The following is a 21,172-nucleotide window of genomic DNA, read 5'->3' as shown; positions in this document are numbered from 1 at the left end:
CCCAGGGCAAATAAAGGTTCTGACCAGCAGCAGCCAGCACCTGGGTGTCTTTCCTGGCCGTCTGGGGGTGCCCTGTGTGGCCCTGCAAATCCCGGCACACAAGTGAGGCTTCGGGCCCGGGAGAGCCAGTTGCTGTGGGGAGACACAGAATTGAGAAATGGGTGTATGTCAGCTCCAGCCTCAGAAAGCCGGTGCTGAAGAGGAGTTAAGAGTTTGAGAGGTTTGTGGGGGTAACCCCCTCCTCCCAGACACCAAGGGGAGGAAGCGGGAAGGGCTGAAGAAGCTCAGACTCTGATGCAGCAAATAGGTCAGAGAGGCCTCAGCTGATCGCTGATCAGAGGACACTGCAGCAGGCGGGCGGCTGGGAGCCCCTGGACCACCGTGGGGTTGTTGCCCCAGACTGGCATTTCAGTGAAGGGGCGATGCTTTAAGGAGTTGTGGACCTGCCTTAACCAGACAAGTCTCACCTCTGTTTCTTTTCTGGGTCCACGTTTTGCCTCAAACACCCCCAGAGCCAGGGCATCAGCAGGGGAGCCCGGGGCGAAGGCCACCGCCCTCAGCTGGTTCTTTCATGCTCCTCCCAGTGGGAAGCGTTTGGAGGGGTCAACCCTGGCCTCCCTGCAAACAGCCCTTCACAGCAGAAGAGCAGGCAACGCCTCGAGCCCAGTCCTATCCAAACCCAAATCAAGCCAAGAAACACTGCCCTCCCCTCTTCAGACACACATGGAGCTTGGCTTTGGCCAGGGCACCCACGATAGTTCTACCTGAGACCTCTGGTTTAGATACACAAGACTAGGCTCCGAGTCTTCTCCCCTTTATTATTATTTTTTTAAATCCAAAATGTGTTTATGGGATGGTTGCCCACTCATCTCGATTCAAGGAGCATCCTCTGTGAGCCTTGCTTTTCCTCCTGTCGCCTGACAGAGGACAGTGGGGCAACCAACACACACAGCGGCCCGTTTGTGCAGGGCCAAGACGGTGTTGACCTTACAGCGCCCTGGGCGTTTCACAGCCGTGAGGTAGGAACTGGGCTCTGCACCAGGCGCTTCTCCTTGTGCTTCCTCTTCTGGAGAGGGGTGAAGGGGATTCTCAGTGAGAGGCATGCTGTCATGGGGGGGTGGGGGGGCTCATCACCGCCAGAAAAGCTCTTTTCCCTCTTTACACATTTTCCTGAAACTATAAGTAAGTATAATTTTAAAAACCACCCAGTTTCCCCCTCCTATGTGTTTCTTGCCGGCGTGTTTTCTTTACTTTTACACAGAACACTTCACTTCGGACACTTCTGGTTACCACACGTGTGAGGGTGTTTTCCCACATCAAGCAGTTTTCTGCAACACCCACTAAAGCTAATGTCCTATGATATCACTGGATTCTGACACTATCTCCCAGGAGATCGTATCAGGCCCTACACGTTAGGGCTCAGTCCCACAAGACTGCTCCCACCCATTTCAGATGTCAATCTGAAGGTGTCAATTAGTAGGTCTCCAGTGTACCTCCAACTTCTACCCAATGTAGCTATAAAACAGCGGTTCTCACGACCCCCTCCTTAGGTTCAGTTAATTTGCTTGAGCAGTTCACAGAACGCAGGGAAACGTTTACTTACGTTGATCAGTTCACCATAACCCAGTGAATATGGTAAGGATACAGATGAACAGCCAGATGAAGAGAGACATAGGGTGTGGTCTGGGCAGGTTTTGAGTACATCCCCATGCAGTTGGGATGCTTCACTCATGCAGATTTGTTTGCCAACCTGGGATCTCTCTGAACCCTGTATTAGGGGATTTTATGGAGGCTTCCTCAAGTAGGCACGATTAATTATTAACTGTGCTTTCTATTCTCTGACTAGTGCCTGATGGGCACTCTAACCATTCACTGGCTGCTGTGGGGGGTTCTGAGCTGGTCCAAGGAGTGAAGTGCCTTTACAAACAGGTAAAGGGGTTTAACAATAAATATATTTAAAAGGTGAGGATGCACATCATTCTAAAAACAGCATCAAATTGAAATGCACACATACAGAAGTCAGTCTTGCCTGAAATGCCTACATGAGGCCAATTCACTCTTAGAAACAGTCTTGACCCCTCAATACATGGGGAAGGCAGGAGGAGCCATAGGACGGCCGGCCCTCGGAAGCCCAGATTCCTGAGGACATGTGCGGGCGGAACCAAATCTAGATGTAAGTGAAGAAGGCTGCCAGTTTGTGTCTGTGAACCTGGAGAACCTCTTGTGTTTAACATGCAAAATTGTCTTTTGTTGAAATAATATAATGCAGTATTTCCTAAATCTTGTTAAATATCTGTGAACCCTGAGAAAGAAGATACCTACTAAGTGTTAGGGTCGCCCAAGGAGGAATGCTCGAGGCCAAAAGGGGTAAAGAATTATGAATTTATTAGGCCAGCACCTAAGGACGGTGAGTCAGAGATTTTAAAGGACTCTAGGTGGGCTTTTTCTGGGCGGAGAATTCTCTGGGCGGGTCCTGAGGGGAAAGATAATGGTCTTAGCAAGCGAATGTAGTCTTAGCAAGTGCTAAGCAAAAGGAAATGTCTGTTGTGAAGTGGTCTAAAGGTCAGTTCCCAGGGGCGGGGGTGTCCATTCAATTATTCGAACAGACCTAACACTAAGAAGGGCTCCTGGTGGTGACCTGGGATCAAATGAAACAACAACAACAACAACAACAACAACCTAACAGTCATTTCCATACGGGGGCTTCTCACACTTCAGGGAGAAGCCTGCAGCAAGCTACCTGCTTGCCCTGTGATCCTGTCATAGGAGCCAGACCCTATAAAGGAGTTCCTGGAATCCTATTTCAACCAATAGGCTTTCCCCATCCAATTGGAGCTACATAGCTATATCCCCATCAGTATCTACACCAACCAATAAGAGCAGCCCCATTCTGACCAATCAGGACAGTGCCCTTTGAACCCATCACATTTTGAGGATTTGGAGTCCTTAACTGCATGAGGAGAAACCAATCATGGACCAGGGGTGGGGACTTCTGCCTATGTAAGCCAGCTCCCCTCTACCTCTGAGAGCTCATTTTGCGTTTCCACTTGGAACATGGGGAAGATGTCTCCTCCACCGCCATAGGGCTAGACCAGCTCAGGGCAGAAAGCACCTCAGGGGCCAGGGCTGTCTAGCTGGTCAGGGGCTGCCCCAGGGCTCCTAACAGCCCTGCACAGACTATATCACAATTAAGTTGTTTGCACTGAGTGAAGTTTCTTTCTTCCAAGTTCCCCAAATTGTGGATTCCTGTTGCCACTTGACATTTCCACCCTTCAGACTTCCCTCTGGAGGGACTAACTTTCTGGCTCTTTGAGCATGAGCAGGCTTCTAGTAACTTTGCTTGAACCCTCTTCCCTCCCCCCGCCCCCCACTCCGCACCGCCCCCTTCCAAATTCTCTTGATTAGAAAGGCCAGTTGTCAAAAGACCTATTTTGAGTCTATCAGAAAAATTGAACCGGGTGTTGTGAATTTTGTAGGTGTGATACTGGTATGGGAATGTGTTTTTTTTTTGGGAAAAAACCTACACAGATCTATCATTTAGCTAGACATACTCAAGTATTTAAAGGTGAACTATGTCTTAGGGCCGTGGTCGGCAAACTGCGGCTCTTTGGCCCCTTGAGTGTGGCTCTTCCACAAAATACCACGGCCTGGGCAAGTCTATTTTGAAGAAGTGGCGTTTGAAAAAGTTTAAGTTTAAAAAAATTGGCTCTCAAAAGAAATTTCAATCATTGTACTGTTGATATTTGGCTCTGTTGACTAATGAGTTTGCCGACCACTGTCTCACGAAATGCATTAAAGCGACTGGGTTGGGGGTGGGGCAGGTGTGCGTGGGGAGGAGCGTAGATGGATAAAAGAAGGAGGCAAGATGCACATAATTGAAGGTGGCCGCTGGGTGTGGGCCATCTCCTTGTTCTACGTTTGTAGGTCTGAACATTTCCATGATTAAAAAGTTACCCACAACAGCAAGACCCTAATCCTGGAGACTTGATGGCTGCAGGCCAGGCATCCACGCCTTAGGAACGGCCTGTCTTCCCACATCCTTTAAAGAAGAAACCCTCCTGCCCCCTTTCCTCCCTGGAGGTTTCTTAGCTGGAGGCTGTTTCCATCTTTGTAAAGCAGCCTCAAAAGCGAAGCTTCCCCAAAGGGCCGTGGGGGGCATTCCCTGCAAAAAAGCCTGGGGACAGCTCTGCGCGCTCAGCAAACGGTCTCTCTTGGGGTGACTCCCGCCTGGGGCAGATACGGGACCCCAAACCTCCCCGCTGCAAGGACCCGAGGGCGCGGTCTGCGCGGCCCAGCCTTCCGGCGCTGGCGAGCCGCTTCCTCCGGTCCCCGCCGGACTGAGGGCGGGAGGGAGGGGCGGTGGGGCGACCCGGCCTTCGCCGTTTCCTCCGAGAGCCCGCGTGCGGCCGCGCTCGTCCTCCGCCAGCGGGCCGGCCTCTGCTCGCCGCCGCCCGGGAGTGGGATCGGGTAAGCGCGGCCGGGGCCGGGGCCGGGGCGGGGTGCCGGCGTGTGGGGCCCACTGGGGAGCCCGGGGCGCTCCGAGGGAGGCCCAGGGCGGGGGGAGTGCCGGAGCCGGAGCCGGAGCCGGAGCCGGAGCCGGAGCCGGAGCCGAGCGCCGGGGACGTGCAGAGGGCTTTGGAGACGCAGAGTGGGGAGAGGTCCGAGGGGGATCCCGGGCAGGGTGGGGCACACCCGGGGAGTCCGGGGTTGGGGAGCGGGGATCCGATGGGAGGCCCGGGTTGGGGAGCGCTGGATAAGAACCTGCGGCAGGGAGGTACGCGTTGGCGGAGGAAAAGGGGGAGAGTGAAGGCGGCGGCCGCGCCAGGGGAAGGAACCAGATAAGGTCCGGGGGCTGGGGGAAGGGGACGCTGTCTAGGGCACTTGGTAAGGGGGAGGGATACTGCGGGCGCAGGGCCGGATGGTGCCACACTCAAGGGGCCGAAGAGCTGCATGTGGCTCGCTAGCTGCAGTTTGCCGACCACTGTGCTAACCTGACAAACTCAGGGGAGGCCTGCATGGCGGTCTTGCAAACTCAGAGACCTAAAGTAACCACAAAGGATGGTCTGAAATGAAACTTTAACTAAAAGCAGTTATGGTGGGTAGTTACGTCCTAGGCCCGTATCTTCACTGACAAGGTCAACCTTTACCTTAACTGAGCCTATCTGTCTTTTCGCATCTATGATAACATACCCTTTGAAATGTCTGGGTAACTTGCAACTTCCCGTTTTCTGGACCCCTTGGGTTGGGCACCAGGACAGATACCACAAATTCCTTCATTATCATGTTAATTGTTTCTGCACCCACCTAAGTATGTGTCCATCATTTTACTTTTTATCCAATCCCAGGGGTTTCCCTGCTTTGCTTTCTCCTGCCTCTCTAGTCTATCACCAATGGATTTCATGTAACCCACCTACGTCCCTTCCTTTGATTGCTATGTATAAATACAGATGTAACCTGCCAATCTCTGGAGCATTAATCTCAATTCGTTGAGGTTCTGCTTCCCGGCATATGTCGACAGTTTGGCTCAAATAAACTCACACAAATTCTTTACAGGTTTCAGTGGTTTTTTTATGTTAACACACTCTTCACAACTCTTGTGAAGTAGGTGCAATTATCCCCATTTACCAGATGAGGCAGTGGAGTCACAGAAATGTAACTATTATAAGCCACGCATCTAGGAAGGGGAGAAGCTGAGATTCCAGTCCCTGTGGCAGGCTCCGAAGCTGTCCCACTGGCCCAGGTCACCTGTGAAGCCCAGGGGGCTCAGGCCTCACAGCATGTTGACCCACCCCCAACCCCCAGAGTGGTCAGGAATGGCTCTGCCCCCCACCTTTGTATGAGGTGCTAAGGACCAGGTTCCAGAACACTGGGGTGCCCAGAGGCTGGGGATCCAGGGCCAGCTTTCTCCTCTCTCCCCACAACCTCCTCATTGGGTGAGGCAGTGTCAGTGTCCTCCCCAGTCTGTTGTCTCTCCTGGGGTGGTGGGGGGTGGGGGGGTGGGGAAGGCTGGCCTGGACTCCTTCCCCCAGCCTCACCCCTCCCTGCAGGCCAAAGGAGGGTTTTCCTGCACCCACAGCCCACTCCTGACAGGAGCTTCCCTCACCAGCAGGCCAGTCCTTCGGGACCTGGATTGTCCATCTGTACTCATTTTTTATCAACCTCAGTGACATTGGAACACATTCTCTTTACGAAACACTCCCACTTTTCCAGTGAATTGATCGCTATGAGCTATTGCAGCATCAGACTCACCTCTGACCATCATCCATGGGGATGTGAGGTCCCTCCGGTGGAACAGTGTCTCCACCCTGTGAGGGGCACAGAGCAGGTAGAAAAGACTGTGTCGTGTGACCCAGGTGGGGCCTCTGTCCCAGCAACTCCCCTCCCTCCTGAGGTCACCCCTGGCCAGACCTTTCCCTGCCCACCCACGCACGTGCATGAAGGTGGACCACAGGACGGGACAGTGTGGGATGTTTCTAGATGCCATCCTTCGGCCTGCTTTCCCCATGTGACAGTGGTTTCATGAGGAAGAGGTTTCTGTGCTGTGCCCGCTGTGCTGCCCTTCCTGCAGAGCCACACTCATGCCCCCTCTGGGACCCCAAGGAGCTCAGCATTGGCGGTGCTGTCACCGCTCTGGGGTGTGTCTCCTTGTGCGCCCGTGTTCGTCCCCATGGTTGTGCCTTGTGGGTACTGAATAGTCACTACCAAGTTGCCTTTCACAGAGGTGGACCCACTGCCTCCCTCCCCCAGGCAATGGGGGCGCTTCTCTCCCTGGGCCTTTGGGCCATCTGATGATGAGATAGGGGTTCTGCCTGCTGGGTTTAAGTCATTCCCCCCCCCCCCCCCCCCCCCCCCGCCCCCGTCTCTAGTCTTGTCATGCTGACTGGACGCTTCTCTTTCTTCTTCTACTGAGCACTTGTCTCTGACCTCTTTCTCCATCAGCATTTCCATTCCTTGGGGTTATGGAGGAATTGTTGATTTTTTAAAAATATATATTTTTTGATTGATTTCAGAGAGGAAGGGAGAGAGAGACAGAAATATCAATGATGATAGAGAATCATTGATCGGCTGCCTCCTGCACCCCTCCCCCCCGCCGGGGATGGAGCCTGCAACCTGGGCATGTGCCCTGACCGGGAATCGAACCGTGACCTCCTGGTTCATAGGTTGATGCTCAACCACTGAGCCACGCCGGCCGGGCTTGTTGATTTTTGGTTTTGGTTGGCACACTGTTGACTCTGGAAATCAGATTCTCCCTTCTTAGGGTTTCTTATTATTTCTGTTTGTTGTAGTTGTTATTTGTTTAGTAACTTTTCTGAACTAATTCTTTAGTCTGTATTCCTTATTACCTGTGGTCACTGACGTCTCCGTTTAGTGGTCAGGTAATGATTGGTTAGAGATTTCCTTGATCACTGTGCCCGGAACCTGTAAGTCTCTGAGTCTTTGCCAAGGGGCTCTGTTTGCTGTTGGGGCACACCTTTAACATTCAGTCAGGTCATTCATTACAACTCTGCCTTCCCCTCCACTTTCTGCCTGTGCAGAGTCTCCCAATTGGCCAGGGGTGAGAATGCTCCGGGCCTTTGCAGGTATTTCATATGCTCAGCTCACTATGAGTGGCCTTTTAGGTTCCCTGAAATGTGTAGGAACTTTTAAAGTCTGTATTTAAATGTGTAGGAACTTTTAAATGTGTAGGAACTTTTAAATTCCCTAGCTTTTTCTTTTATGTTTCTGTTAGTGTATTGTTTATCCCAACTATTATCTACTGCCTCAGGCAGCCACAAATGGTTTTTGTTTTCAACAAATGTCCTCTAGGGAAAAGCCGTTTTATGCTAAGTGACCTATGAGTCCCATGAAATCAGGCTGTCTACAAGTGGTATCTTCCAGTGAACCAGCTGATAGGTCAAATAATGAAAATTCTCTGGGAATGAGGCTTTGAAATAGCTCTAGCCCATTCTATTCCCTCCCTCTCTTTTTTAAAGGTTTTTAAGGCTGCTGCAGAGGGAGAGAGCAGGGGATGGATGGGAATAAGGCAAGTTGAAACATTATGGACATTACAGTGTTGCTGTTCTTTCTGAGATTCAGCATTTTCTCTTGAATAAATTCTGTGTTGCCCTAGCTGGTTTGGCTCAGTGGATAGTGCATAGGCCTGCAGACTGAAGGGTCCCAGGTTCAATTCCAGTCAAAGGCACATGTCTGGGTGGCAGGCTTAGTCCCCAGTAGGGGGCTTGCAGGAGGCAGCCGATGCAATCGATGTTTCTCATCATTGATGCTTCTATCTTTCCCTCGCACTTCCTCTCTCTGAAATTAATAAAAATACACTTTAAAAAAATCAGTGTTGCTGCATGCCTTTGATTAATTTTCAGAGTTCCGAAAAAGTTACTTCTGACAATTTTCCTGTTGCTTTTATGAAAGAGAGAATTTTGAGAAGTCCTTATACCACCGGTTTTGCTGGTTATAATTCATGTATTTTAATGCTGTCTTTTGTATGTATGTGTTTTTTTCTCAAACGTGTGCATATTAAATAAAAATGTGTGTAAATTGGGGTTGCAGGAGGCCATGTGGAGCAGGCACCAAGTGAAGGGCTGTGGATTGACTGGAATGATGCCAGCCTCTGTTAGAAGGGCCTGAGGACTTACAGGGTATCAGCTCTGTTGGGGGTCAGGAACTCTGCCCTACCATCCCTGCTGCCTTGTGTCTCCCAGGTGCAGGCTGCCAGGGGCTCAGCTGTGCTCACATGGATGGGACAGAGACCCGACAGCGGAGGCCAGAGGAGCTAGGGCTGCCACCCGCCCTCAGCACAGGGAGACTCCCTGCAGCCTCAGAAGATGGACCTCTGGCTGTCCCTGAGAGCCAAAGGGTGACCTCTAAACTACTGGGGGCTGAACTCAGCAAGGAGACTGCCTTGTCCATTGGCTTTCAGGTGACCGTGCCCTTCATGTTTGCAGGCCTGGGACTGTCTGGGGCTGGCATACTTTTGAACTATTTCCAGGTAAGTGGGAACTAAGTGGGGATGATGGTGTTGGGGGCACTGCCTAATGTCATCCTAAAGGGTAGGCAGCTACATGTTGGGCCCAGCTTGAGGAACATGGGATAGGGCCTCCTCCTCTCAAATACAACTTTCCTATAAATTGGTAAAGGTTCTTTTAGTTATTGGTGACAGAGACTAAACGTAACCTAGGTTAAGCAGGCTCTGGATCAGGAAGGAGAGGGCCCCATGGTGAACTATATGGGTTCCCCTTTGTGGCCAATAACTTCAGTTTAGAGACCTGTGGGACTGGGGGTGCAAGGAGTGTGTATCCCCAGGGAGCATCAATCCACATTAATCAATGCCAGATTTATTGATGGCCTCACTGGGGTTGCCGCCTTGTAACTTAAATATGTGGATAAAACGGGGGTTCAATGGAAAGTAATTTCATAGGATGATCTGATCATAAACTTCTAACTGGGCAGGTCATGGTGAGTGGTCTTGCCCCAGGCCTATAACTTTTAGTAAAAGGTTTATCTTTGCCTTAAGTAAGCCCTGCCCATTGTTTCTGTGCATCTAGATCAGTGGTTCTCAACCTTTCTAATGCCACGACCCTTTAATACAGTTTCTCATGTTGTGGTGACCCCCAACCATAAAATTATTTTCGTTGCTACTTCATAACTGTAATTTTGCTACTGTTATGAATCGTAATGTAAATATCTGTTTTCCGATGCTCTTAGGCGACCCTGCTAGCGGTTCTCAACCTGTGTAAAATTACAGTTATGAAGTAGCAACGAAAATAATTTTATGGTTGGGGGTCACCACAACATGAGAAACTGTATTAAAGGGTCAAGGCATTAAAAAGGTTGAGAACCACTGCTCTAGACCAACACACCTTTAAAATAAACTGCAACCGACTTCAAGAGAGCACTTCCTCTGTTAACTCTCGTAATCCAATTTGCCACCTTGCTTTCTTCCACCTTCATGTAATGTTCCTTCAGTTCCCTACTTAATTTTTTTCCCAGATGATAAGAGAAAGTTTATTTAAAAAGTTACGGAGGTAGAAGAAGTGAGCCAGCTGGGCGGTGTGGGCTCAGGAAACAAGTTACAGAAGCAAAAGAAGGGCCCTTGAAGCTTAGGGGAGAGAAAGGCAAAGGTAACACACCTGGGAGGAAGAAGAGTTGGGGGAGCGGAAGGGGAAGGGGAAGGGGAAGGCAGCGGCATGCTCCCAAGAGGAAGAGCGCCCCCTTCCCCCCTTATGAATAAAACAAGCTGCGAAACTGTTATTCTCCGGAGCATTTGCCATCGGGCTTCCAGCATAGGTGGTCAGTTTGGTTTAAATAAACTCCTGCAACAATTCTCTACAGGTTTGGATGTTCAAATGTGGACAAATAGGAGTTATTTGAGAACTCAGTTATGCCTCTCCATTCAGCTGGCCGCCCGGGTGTGTGGGGAGGTGGAGGTGTACCGAGTGCCTCCTTCTAGAGCCCCATTGTGCATCCTGAGAATTGAAAGGGGGGCCCAGGCCACTGTCAGTCATGTCGGAACTCCAATGACGGCAAGGAGTGTGCTGGGGAGGCCTTGTATTGTGGCCTTAGTATATGTGGAGACCTGTGTGACCTTGATTTGTTTTTTTGGGTGTCTTTGAGGCAAGCGTTCCTACAGTTCCTTGCCTTAAAAAGGTACACTATGAGGCAGTGGCCAAGGAGTTTGTAAAAGGTACAGATGGAGCCATTTGCTGGCAGGGCAGCCGGTGCTAATGTTTGGTCACCTGTGCTGACCATCGGTGGGTTGTCCTTTACCAGAGACATCAGCATGTCACTGCATTCCATCATGCAATACTAGCCGTGAGTGTTCAAACTCCATTGTTGCTGTGGACGAAAAGAGGGGTTCTATGGAGAATAATCTCACAGGGTCACTGGGTCATAAATTCCTAACTGGGCAGCCATGGTGGGCAGTCACGCCCCAGGCGTATAGCTTCTTAGTGAAAGGTTTTAAGCCAGCCCTGTCCATTGTTCTTATGCATCTAGGTTAACACACCTTTGAAATACCAGAAGTAACTACCCCTCGGAGGGAGTATTAACCCCTATGAGAGTACATAATTTTAATGATCCTACAATCCAATCCCTGCTCTGCTCTCTCCAGTCTTCCTTATGTCCCTCCTTAATTTCAAATGCATGAAAGAATCTACAAAACTGTTACTTTTGGGAGCATTGGAGATCTTGCCCCCTAGCACATGTCGTCATTTTGGCCCAAATAAACTTACAAAAATTCTCTATGGGTTTGGACGTTTCTTGTCAACACTGCTCACTCAGTGGATCTCAAGGGGGGTGCGGGTCCCCACATAGCCAAGGAGCCTGGGGGAGGGGTAACCCCCTCTGGCACTGTGGCATCTGGCAAGGGACTGAGGACAGGGGAGGCCACCCCCTCCTGCAGGTAGGATACGCCAGAGGAGGCCTGGGTAGCTGTGCCTCCCAAGGCTTAGCGAGCATCTGGGTACTGAGGGTCAAGGGCCAGGGCCTGTGAGAGCCTCTCTTTCCAGGAGTGCACGGTATGCATCCAGCAATCAGTGCTCTCTGTTGATGTGTAGTGCAGGCAAGAGGGCAGTTTCTTGGATCAGAACCCCTTGAGTGACTTATTGTAGGTGGTCCAGAGACTCCAGGAAACATCGGTGGAGGTTGCTAAAGCCTCTGTCTACCGTGAAAGAGTCCCTGAGGGCACTGATGGGAGTGCCTGCTGATCTTAATTTGGACAGATTCCAGAGCCTCTTGTTGGAGGTGCTCATTCACTGCAGGCTGCTTTGAAGTGACAGCATCAGTGGGCATCAGTGAAATGTGTAGATGCGGACTGCGTTGCCTCCAGAATCCAAAAAGGACTGAAAGATGTCGGGCATTGTGGATGCTGAGAGGTCAGTAGCTGTTTTATGACAGTGTGGAGGATCGAATTGCCCTCAATGTACCAAATAATTTTTAGGAATTTGACCAAGGTGGCAAATTGCCCCGCATGTGGGACCATAGCCCATCCTTTTCTTGTGAGCTCCTGTGTGAGTATTTGGATGACTTTAATGGGTGTGTTCAAGTGAGTCTTCTTAGGGATGGATGTCCACAGGGTGTTGTCAGACCTGTGCTCCTGGAGAAAGGCGCATGCAGTTAAGATCTTGCCTGCAAAGTCTGTGTGATGGCAGAGCTGGTGAGGTGGCCCATGGGAAGCCTGGAAAAGACGCATCGTGTCCCGGCGGAGCTGAAGATCAACTGTGGCTGAGAGGCTGTTGAAATAGGCACTAAACAGAACATGTTAGCCAAGTCTGTGGTAGCAAACTATTTACTGGTTGCTGATTGGATGGAGTCAGTAATCTCAATAACATTGGATTTTGGGTCTCACTGGATGGAACCACAGATTATGGTGTGGTCATCCATGCCGAAGCACCTTATATTCTTTCCAAGTTTAAGAACAGGCCAAACTGGACTTTTAAAAGGAGAAGCACTTTTTAAAGGTGGTAATCAGACCTTCACTAAGTAGGTCTTATATGAAAAGTATCAGTCCTTGAAGGCCCTGTGTTAGCTTACATTGGGCTGTATTAACTATTTTAACGGAGGGGTGGGGGGTTCATGGAGTTCCATTTTGTCAAAGCCAATTTGTAAGTCAGACATAAACCATACCTGGAGACACCTCACATCGGGATATGGTCGGTTAACAATAGTCCTTGCCTTGGGGGCCGGGATGACACTTTAGGGTGGGAGGAGACGACAGTGCCCAGGAGAGATGACCGCACGAGGAGCAGGCTAGTGCACAAGCTGACCAGCAATTAGTGGCTCCATCCCAGGCGGCCTTCGTTGTGTCAGGAGCTAGTCAGTCAGCAAAGAGCAATTAGTGAGAGCTGACCAGAGTCTTAGGTCAGGGCTGGGCTGTCCTGTTCATGATGCCCGCTGTGGTTTTGAAAGCCTCTTCTTGACTTAATTGGTGAGAGAGGGATTCCAGCCCTAGTGTTATGGGGTTGACTGGACCCATGACCCCAGCACTGGACAGATGAGATCACTGAGTTGGTCAGTCACAGTACTCACAGCCTGGGGGAGAAGGACACTGCCTACCACTCAGGGCCATACAGGTTGTGCTTGGGAGCAGAGCAAATTGCCAGGGGCTGTGGGAGGCAGGCTGTGTGGTAACAATAGGGTGAGGTGCCCACTGGTTCTGGGGGAGGGGGAGATTAGCTTGTTTGAATCATCTCATGGGCTGGCAGGAACTAAAACCCACTTCAGGGATAATCGGGAACTGTGCCTGGTCCGCCTGATAAGAAGCATTGCTTAGCTAGGGGACCTTATCTGCTGGAGCAGAGAGGGGAGGGGACATTGCAATGAGGCCATGGTTTCACCAAATGTCAAGGCAGCAAATCATAATAATTTTAGGCTTGACACCACTCAACCGTATGAAAGGTTGACTGGGTTTCTTTTTCTCTTTGTTTCTATGATTCTGTTTGTTTGTTTATTCATTAACTAGAGACCCAGCCCACGAAATTTGTGTGTGGGTACGATCCCTAGGCCTGGCCTGTGATCAGGGTAATCTTCCCCAGCTGCCCACAGCCAGCCCTGCCCCCCACCGCCACCCACCCCTGGTTCCCCATTCACCATCGGGCGATTGGAGCCTGAAGGCCGGGGGGAGAGACCAAGAGGTCAGCTGTTCCTGCCTGCTCGCCAGCCCCATCCCCGTTGTGCGTCACCCTCTGTGTGTGGGGCGACTGGCAGGGCAGGGGCCTTGGCCTGGCACCACTGGCATCCCCCGCCACCCACCCCCAGTTGCCCATTCACCATCGGGCGATGGGAGCCTGCCAGCCTGGGAAAGGGACCAAGAGGTGGTCAGTGCACTTCATAGTGACTGATCGAGCGGTCGTTCTGGTCATTCTGCCATTAGGGTCAATTTGCATATTACCCTTTTATTATATAGGATCATTCATTCACTCATTCGTGCAACATGAGTATGTGTGCCATGGGCCAGCACTATGCTGGACAACACCAGGGTGGACATGACAGCCAGGCCCTGCTCTCACGGCTATCAAAATTGAGTGGAGAGCCCTAGCCGGTTTGGCACAGTGGATAGAGCATCAGCCTGTGGACCAAAGGGTCCTGGGTTCTATTCTGGACAAGGGCACATACCTTGGTTGCAGGCTTCTCCCCAGTCCAGGCCCTGGTCAGGGCCTGTGCAGAAGGCAACAATCAATGACAGACAGTAGATGCATAAGTCAATGTCAGATGGCAGTAAGGGCTATGATGAAAATAGAGCTGGGTGGTAGGCTTCAGGGGAGTCCGAGAAGGCCTTTCTGAGGAGGAGATGCTGGAATGAGGCCTGAATGACCTGAAGGAGCTGCTTGGAGAAACTTCATGAGAGTAAGCTGGACAGGGGTGGGAGCGAGCGACTCAGTCCATTTTTACTTGTGGGTAGGCCCGCCTAGCCAAAGAAGCAGAAAATAAAGAACTTTTCCTGTTATTGAAAACGTAATTGGCTTGATTTCTGAGGACCTAAAAGGATGGGAAAGAATTCAGGCCTTTAAGAATGACCATTTGGCTCAGAATCAGCCAAGGCTCAAGGTGACCCACGAAAGGAAAAGGAGGCCGTTTGGAAGGTGTACTCCTGGGAATAAGACCAGTTCTCGCCGAAGAATAAGAAGTGAAAGCTAGGAATGGCAATATGCATTCCAGAGCCCTCTGCCTGCCCTCGGCACCTCCTAACTGTCCTGCAATGACACACACCCTAAAAATCAAGGGGTGTTGGCATAGAGGAGTGGTTCAGATGCCACAGGCCTGGGGATCTGATTCATTGGTCTGCCCTGAGGTGGGGCTGCACATTTTAGGAGCTCCCAGGTAGTTCGGATAGCACTGTGGACTGAAAACCACTGATGCAGTCCCGCCCTCATGCTGGGGGCTGTGCGTGGTTAGAGGCCCAAAGGGCAGGGACTTGTTACAGGTCACCCAGAAATCCACCTGATGCTTGACCCAGATTCCACCGCTACCTGGTACAGCCCTGGAATCCAGTTTAAGCTCCTTGGAGATTTTCCACTGTGCTACTGAACTATTTTTAAAATCGCATTCTTGATTTTTTTAAATTTATATTTGGATTATGACCCAATAAACTGTGTTGACACATTTTGTTCTCAAGTTTCAAGGAAAGTAATTTTTCGCACATAATGACATCTTTTATTTATTTTTGGTGACAGTTGATGGTTATAAAAGCAAAAAAATCACAATAGGATATATAGCAAATTATAAAATAAAGGTCACTTATAATTATGCCCCTCAAACATAACCACTTTGAGCACTTGGGTATATATCTTTCTGAACTTTTTACTGTTTGTATGTCTGTGTGAGTGTGTTTATCTTAATTTCTCACTTGATTTTTTTAAAACTGAGAAACATTTTTGTAATGATTTATAACTTGCTTAATCAGGAATCTCTATATGAAATTGTATACGTGATTATCTACTTCCATATCTTCTGTACTGATGAGAATGGTTCATGGTCTTGCTGTGTGTGGTGACATATTGTGTTATGATGTCTGAACACATTCAGAACTATAAAGAAAGTGCAGGCGTTGCCAAGGTCAGAAGAAAGTGATTGCTTGTTGGGGCCTCTCCAGCAGTGTGCCTTGGGAGCGGTGTGGTCGGTGTCTCAGGCCAGCTGAGGGGTTTTGTCTTAAACCGGTTAGCTCTCTTAAACCAGATAACTTCTGCACCTGTTTTCTCAGAAACACCATTCATCTCAGCCTCCTACTGGTACAGGCGAAAGGGTCAGGGAGTGTTCAGCAGGGCGGGCAGTGGGGGCAGTCTGCACTGGGAGTCAAGAGCTAAGGGTCTTAGTCCTGCCTCTCATACTAACTAGGGTGAAGCTTTCAGGGCCTACGGAAGGCAGTACTTGCTGGTAAGCATCTGGAGATATTTTGAGAGTCTGGTGATGGATTTAACATGAAATGATTCCTTGTTAAAGGGCATTGAGAAGCACGAGAAACTGAAGACCTATCATTCTTTCATTCATTTATTCATTCGTTTACTGGTCATTCAGAGCATGTGTGTAGTTGATTCTGCTCTATGTGCTCAGCATTTCTTGACTTTCCTTCAGAGAACTTTTCCCAGGTTATAATTGCATTTTCCTTTTTACGATGATCTACTACACTGGAAAGCCCACTGACAGATGCACCACATCTGTTAGACCGTTAGGTCAGAGTCTGGCAAACATTAGGCCCTAAGTACTAATCTGTGGAGTAAATTAATGAATAATTTTCTGTGCTGTGAAGACTGCAGTAGTGAGTCAGTCAGACTCCCTTCTCAAGAGGAGCACAGTCCAGGAAGGGAGAGTAGATTCTTGTGCAGTTCATGCTTGCATTAAGTGGACTTGCCTTCAGACAGCTTAAAAAAAAAGTACTTTGGGAATTCTGGGGAAGGTATGTTAGGCTGTGGCCAGGAAGCCAGCGAGGCCTCAAAGATAAGAAGGTGCCTCAACTGGCCATGAGTCCAGGCAGGAATTTGTCCTGGGCCACGTGCGGAGCTGCAGGAGGAGCCATGTGAGCGCAGGCATGGGCCATGGCAGGGTCTGCAGGAATTGTCTTCTATGGTGTGCAGCTATGCAACAAACCATACCAAACTTCTGTGGCTGTTTAAAGCTAGTCGTTCAGTTTGGTCATGAATCTGCAGGGCTTTGGGTAGGGCTCAGTGAGACTGGCTGGCTGTTCAATGCAACATCTCTAGGGGTGGCTTGCTAGGCACTCCAAAATAGTTCACGTGACATGACAGTTGCAGCTGGCTGTCGACTGGAACCTCAGCTGGGGTTCTTGGCTGGAACCCCTCTATGTGGCCTCTCTGTGTGACTGCTTGGGCTTCTGCATAGCATGGTGGCTGGGTTTCAAGCAGGAACATCTCAAGAGATGGGAAGTAGAAGCCGTCAGTTTCTCAAGGTCTGGGCCCAGAACCAGACTGGCACAGTGTCTCTTCCGCTGAGTTCTACTGGCCCAGCAATCACAGATTGAAGGGGAGGAGACAGAACTCCAACTCTCAATGGAAGGAATGCCAACGAAATTTAGAGCTTCTTATGTTTGGCTCCTGGGAGGGGTTTAAAAATATCTGTTGAATGAATGAGTGAATGAATGGTGTGAGGAAAGATGCAGTGAGAGGAATATCTGGGGCTTGAAGGAAACAGTTATTGGAGATGTTTGGCTGGAGTTGGCAAGGAGAGGTCGTAGGATCTAGACTTGTGAGGGCTGCGAACCTCAGGCTAAAGGGATGGGACTTGAGCATGGGATAGTCAGGGGAACCAGTTAAGTGCCCAAGGGGGCTGTGGTTTAGGAACAGGAGGCGAGGCCTACACCAGAGCCTGGTTTAGGTAAGGTCCTCAGTCCATAGGTGAGTGTGCACCTGACCCTCAGCTTTGGGCTTCTGCTGGCTATGGCATTCATCCCTGCTCCAGCCTGGCACCCGTGGAATGCATGATGGACATGCCCAACAATAACAGAATTCCTGGAAGTCAGTTGGCAGCCCAGCCCTTTCTCCTGGCCCGGGTTGGTCTGACCTTTGTAGCAGATGAGAATGGGTCCCTCTGGAAGCACGTTTACAAATCTCCTGGGCGTTTGAAAGAACAGGGCTGTGATTCCTCTGAACACAGTTTCTTTGTGTGCCCATGACCCCCGGACATCAAAGTCAAGGTGACCCCAGGTATATCTTGGGGACCTGCAGACCCTCAGAGGGCTGTAGACCTGACCTGAGGCGTGGGTTCCTCACGCTGAGATTGTCTAGACCAGTGGTTCTCAACCTTCCTAATGCCGCAACCCTTTAATACAGTTCCTCATGTTGTGGTGACCCCCAACCATAAAATTATTTTCGTTGCTACTTCACAACTGTAATTTTGCTACTGTTAATGAATTGTAATGTAAATATCTGCGTTTTCCGATGGTCTTAGGCGACCCTGCTAGCGGTTCTCAACCCGTGGGTTGCGACCCTGCTAGCGGTTCTCAACCTGTGTGTCGCGACCCACAGGTTGAGAGCCTCTGCTGTAGAGCCTAAGACCATCGGAAAACACAGATATTTACATTACGACTCATTAACAGTAGCAAAATTACAGTTATGAAGTAGCAACAAAAATAATTTTATGGGTGGGAGTCACCACAACATGAGGAACTGTATTACAGGGTCACGGCATTAGGAAGGTTGAGAACCACTGGTCTAGACCCTTATCTGCCAAGAGTGGAGGCTGCCCAGGGCACACGAACCAAGGTAGGCAGGCCTCTGCATGGCCCTTGCCAAGGCCAGGCCTCACGTGTCCCTATCTCTGGGTCCAGCCAGAGCCAGCGTGGGCCAGAGGGCTGGATGCTGTCAAGGTCGTGCCGAGGGACAGTGAGCCTTCTTGTGGCAGGCCAGCCGAGGGAGGTCCCGGCTGACGTAGCAGCCTCTCTGAAGAAAACCTTATCTGCAGAGATCAGATGGACAGCAGGAGCTGGCTTAGGCCCCGAAGGAGGCGGAGTCACGGGCCTTTTCTCTTCACTCGTTTGCTCTGACTCTGGCTGAGGGGCACTTGGGGAACCTTCCACAGACGCAGGGCACCTGGCCTTCCCACCTGTGCGGACTTCTTAGGAAACGTATCTCACTGAGGGTGAGGAGGACAGAGGACGGAGGGCTTCCTGGGCCTGGACGTCTTGCTCCTGGGACTGTGATTGACAGCCTGACCATGGTGGTCACCCAGCTGAATCTGGAGTTCCGCTTTCAGGGCAAGAAGCTGCGAGGCTTCAGCTGTGAGCTCACCCGGTCCCCCCACGGGGTCTTCCCTGAGACCACCTTCACCATCACGTGCCAGATTGTGGTGCCCCTTCTGCTCTCGGGTCTGGGCATGATGACTGCCGGCCTGGTGATGAACACCATCCAAGTGCGTACTGGGCATCTGAGGGGCAGTGTGAGGCCTGGGGTTGGGCGGACTGGGGTTCCCAGGCCTCACAGATAGGACAGGTGTGGGGATGCAGGGAGCCCCCGAGTGGGGCTGAGCCTTAAGCCAGGCCTTGAGGCTCAGTGGTGCTGGCAGATGGGTCCTCCAGTGCCTGAGATTTACAGCTTTGGAGCCCTCTCTGAAGGTCAGCCCTCATGAGCCACATTCGCCCCAGGAGCTCAAACCATTTTCCTTCCAGGGAATGCAGACTCATTAGGCAGGGACTGAGGAGTTCGAATCCTGGCTCTGCCATTTGCTCAGTATCTGAGAGAACTCCTTAGTGTCCCCCACCTCAGTTTCCCCATCTGTAGATGGGACTCATAAATGCACCCACCTTGCAGGACTGTGAGGATGGATGACCAAGTGCACCTTGTGTTGTGACCTGAGGGTGATGGGCACTACTCCCTCGAACCCCGGGAATCTTCGTGGGGCTCTTCCTTGGGAAGACAAGGGACAGAGGTCAGGCTGGGGGTCCAGGCCAGCCAGGGGCTCTGGTGGTCTCCATTGGTAGAGGTTTATTTTTGTATATTTTTTTGGGGGGGGGGCAAAAGGACTCATATCTACTGGGTATCTGTCCAGGAGGGGAATTGGCAATGAAGGGTTCTAAAGGGCTGAGTGCCATGGTCATCTACGTGCAGCAAAACTCAACCCTGGCAGCAGGGTCAGAGATACCCGAGGGTGCGGCTCCAGGCCCCAGGGGGAAGCTGGGAGGCTGTGGTTGTGATTCACAAGTGAAGAATCATCACTTCTGATTGATTTCAGCCCCCCTAGTGCCTCGGCTAGATGTCTTTAAAGTGTTGCTGAAGAGGGCAGTGGCAGAATGTAAGACAGTTACAAAGATTTGGATGGCAGGATGTCGGGGAACACTAAGGGTTAATTAAGTCCTGGCCGGCAGAGCAGGAAGGATGCTTGGAACGGGTGGGTGGAGCAGGGCATGGGGGGCTGGGTGAGGAGGGTTGAGTTGAGAATCCTGAGTTTGAGGGGCTTGTGGGATATCAAGGTTCAGTCAGCAGTTGGGTCAACAGGTGTGCCACTCAGAAGGCAGATCTGAGCCGGTGACGTCGCACATCACCAGCACAGAACCCAGTGCATCAGCCAGGGTGCTCTGGCTGTAAGGAATAGAAAACGTAACTCAGAGTCACTAAACCATTTCTGACCCCTGTAAAGAAGTCTACAGATCAGGCAGCTCCAGCGCTAGTTCACTCGCTGGATTACCAGTGTTACCCAGTATCCAGGGTCCTACCGTTCTTCTTCTTTACCTTCTATGTCTATTGACTTTGTCCCTGAATAGACCCCTCATGGTTGTGTGATGCCTCATGTCTCTAGACATGACGTCTCAAATCTCCTGGGCCACGCTGTGTCCCAGCCCACACCCAAGCAGCCACTTGCAAGAAGCGGGGACACCTGCATGACGGGTCACGGTCCAGCCCTCACCTCCTCCAGGCCGTTTGTGTGGATGGAGGGTGGGGTGGCTCTGGAAGTTAGCTCCAGCCTTGGAAAGGAGAGGATTGGACAGAAAGGGGAACTGAAGACCAAGTGTGAAGGAAAGTCAGGATTACGTCGGGAGGTCTGCACCCGCGGGTCTCCCGAACTCTGGGTTTTCCTGTTGGAAGGAGCAGACTTTGCACGGGCTGGGTGAAGCACGGTGGGAAAGGATTGGTCAGGAGCCCCGTGCGCCACAGGGCAGTCAGGGGTCTGGGGCAGCCTGACCTTCCCTCGGCTTGGTTCAATCAACGGCGTTTCTCAGCTGCCGAATTGGAATCTTGAAAAAGATTGCCCCTGCGTTTTCTGGAAAAAGTGTGTTAGTTTGGTCAAATCAGCCCACAAGGCTGTCCAGTAACCTGAGGACTAGGCAGAGTTGAAAGCCTGTGCCCATTTTAAATCAAGGATTATTAGACTTTGGTGAAATTTCTAACCGTGTAGCTTTCCTATATGGAAAAAGGAAATAATTTTTTTTTTGGGGGGGGGGAGGAGGAATAAAATTATTTAATTACATTTTAAAAAATTAAAAGGTTGGGAGGAGGAAGAGCCTTCAGTGGAGGTCAAGGTGGAGAGATTAGAGAGGTCAGCATAGGACGGGGATGTGGTCTTAGGCGCCAGTGTGGAGAGCTCAGAGGTTTGGGCGGGTGGGGTGTGTGTGTGTGTGTAAGATGCCCTGGCCCAGTCCCTTCACCTCCAGGTTGCGTTATAGATGACTCTCCAGGCCCCAGAAGTGAGCGGATCCGCACAGCTTCATGCCGCTCTTGTCTCAGGCAATGGGGGT

The 21,172-nt window shown here is 50.8% G+C and overlaps 1 protein-coding gene across 5 annotated transcripts in view; it reads left to right on the top strand.

The window, feature by feature from the left end:
• Positions 1-4,309: 4,309 nt before the first annotated feature.
• SLC41A3 (solute carrier family 41 member 3) overlaps positions 4,310-21,172 on the top strand; it is a 39,732-nt gene continuing 22,869 nt past the window's right edge. Inside the window, exons 1-2 of one of the 5 annotated variants that reach the window (XM_079783952.1) lie at positions 4,310-4,467; positions 8,697-8,914. In XM_079783952.1, the coding sequence (XP_079640078.1) occupies positions 8,729-8,914 (186 nt within the window). In that variant the 5' untranslated portion in view covers positions 4,310-4,467; positions 8,697-8,728. Of the gene's footprint in view, positions 4,468-4,616; positions 4,659-8,696; positions 8,984-18,498; positions 18,853-21,172 lie in introns of those variants that run through there. The other 4 variants (XM_079783950.1, XM_079783951.1, XM_079783953.1 and 1 more) reach the window with 4 other exon arrangements.

Source organism: Cnephaeus nilssonii, assembly GCF_951640355.1.
Source record: "Cnephaeus nilssonii genome assembly, chromosome: 11".
NCBI classification, from domain to species: Eukaryota; Metazoa; Chordata; class Mammalia; order Chiroptera; family Vespertilionidae; genus Cnephaeus; species Cnephaeus nilssonii.
This window is presented reverse-complemented; position numbering and strand designations above follow the sequence as displayed.